Below are 276 nucleotides of genomic sequence, written 5' to 3'. Positions count from 1 at the left end.
CCATACATTCAAAATAACAATGATAATGATTACAATGATAATGATAAGAAAGAAGTATACAAAAATCCTCCTCACTTGAACTTCATGGGACCCATGACCTTGAGTCCCTCTCGAGCGCCTCCACCCACCCGCCCGCGCCAGCCGCCCTGTCGCCGGCCGCGCCTGCTGCAGGTGGAGATTACGTCGACCGTTTATGGCGGCCGACGGAAAATTTTTTTTATTACAGCGTCTTTTAGCTTCAGTTTAGTTTTTACTTCCACCCGATTTCTTTTTACT

The 276-nt window shown here is 46.7% G+C and overlaps 1 protein-coding gene across 1 annotated transcript in view; it reads right to left on the bottom strand.

Moving 5' to 3' along the window:
- LOC119592268 (probable glutamate receptor) overlaps positions 1-95 on the bottom strand; it is a 3,905-nt gene extending 3,810 nt beyond the window's left edge. Inside the window, exon 1 of the mRNA XM_037941097.1 lies at positions 76-95. Within this exon, the coding sequence (XP_037797025.1) occupies positions 76-95 (20 nt within the window). The remainder of the gene's footprint in view (positions 1-75) is intronic.
- Between the last annotated feature and the right edge of the window lie 181 nt (positions 96-276).

This window comes from Penaeus monodon, chromosome 30, assembly GCF_015228065.2.
Source record: "Penaeus monodon isolate SGIC_2016 chromosome 30, NSTDA_Pmon_1, whole genome shotgun sequence".
NCBI lineage: Eukaryota > Metazoa > Arthropoda > Malacostraca > Decapoda > Penaeidae > Penaeus > Penaeus monodon.
Note: the sequence above shows the minus strand (reverse complement) of the source record. Positions and strands in the feature narration are given on the sequence as shown.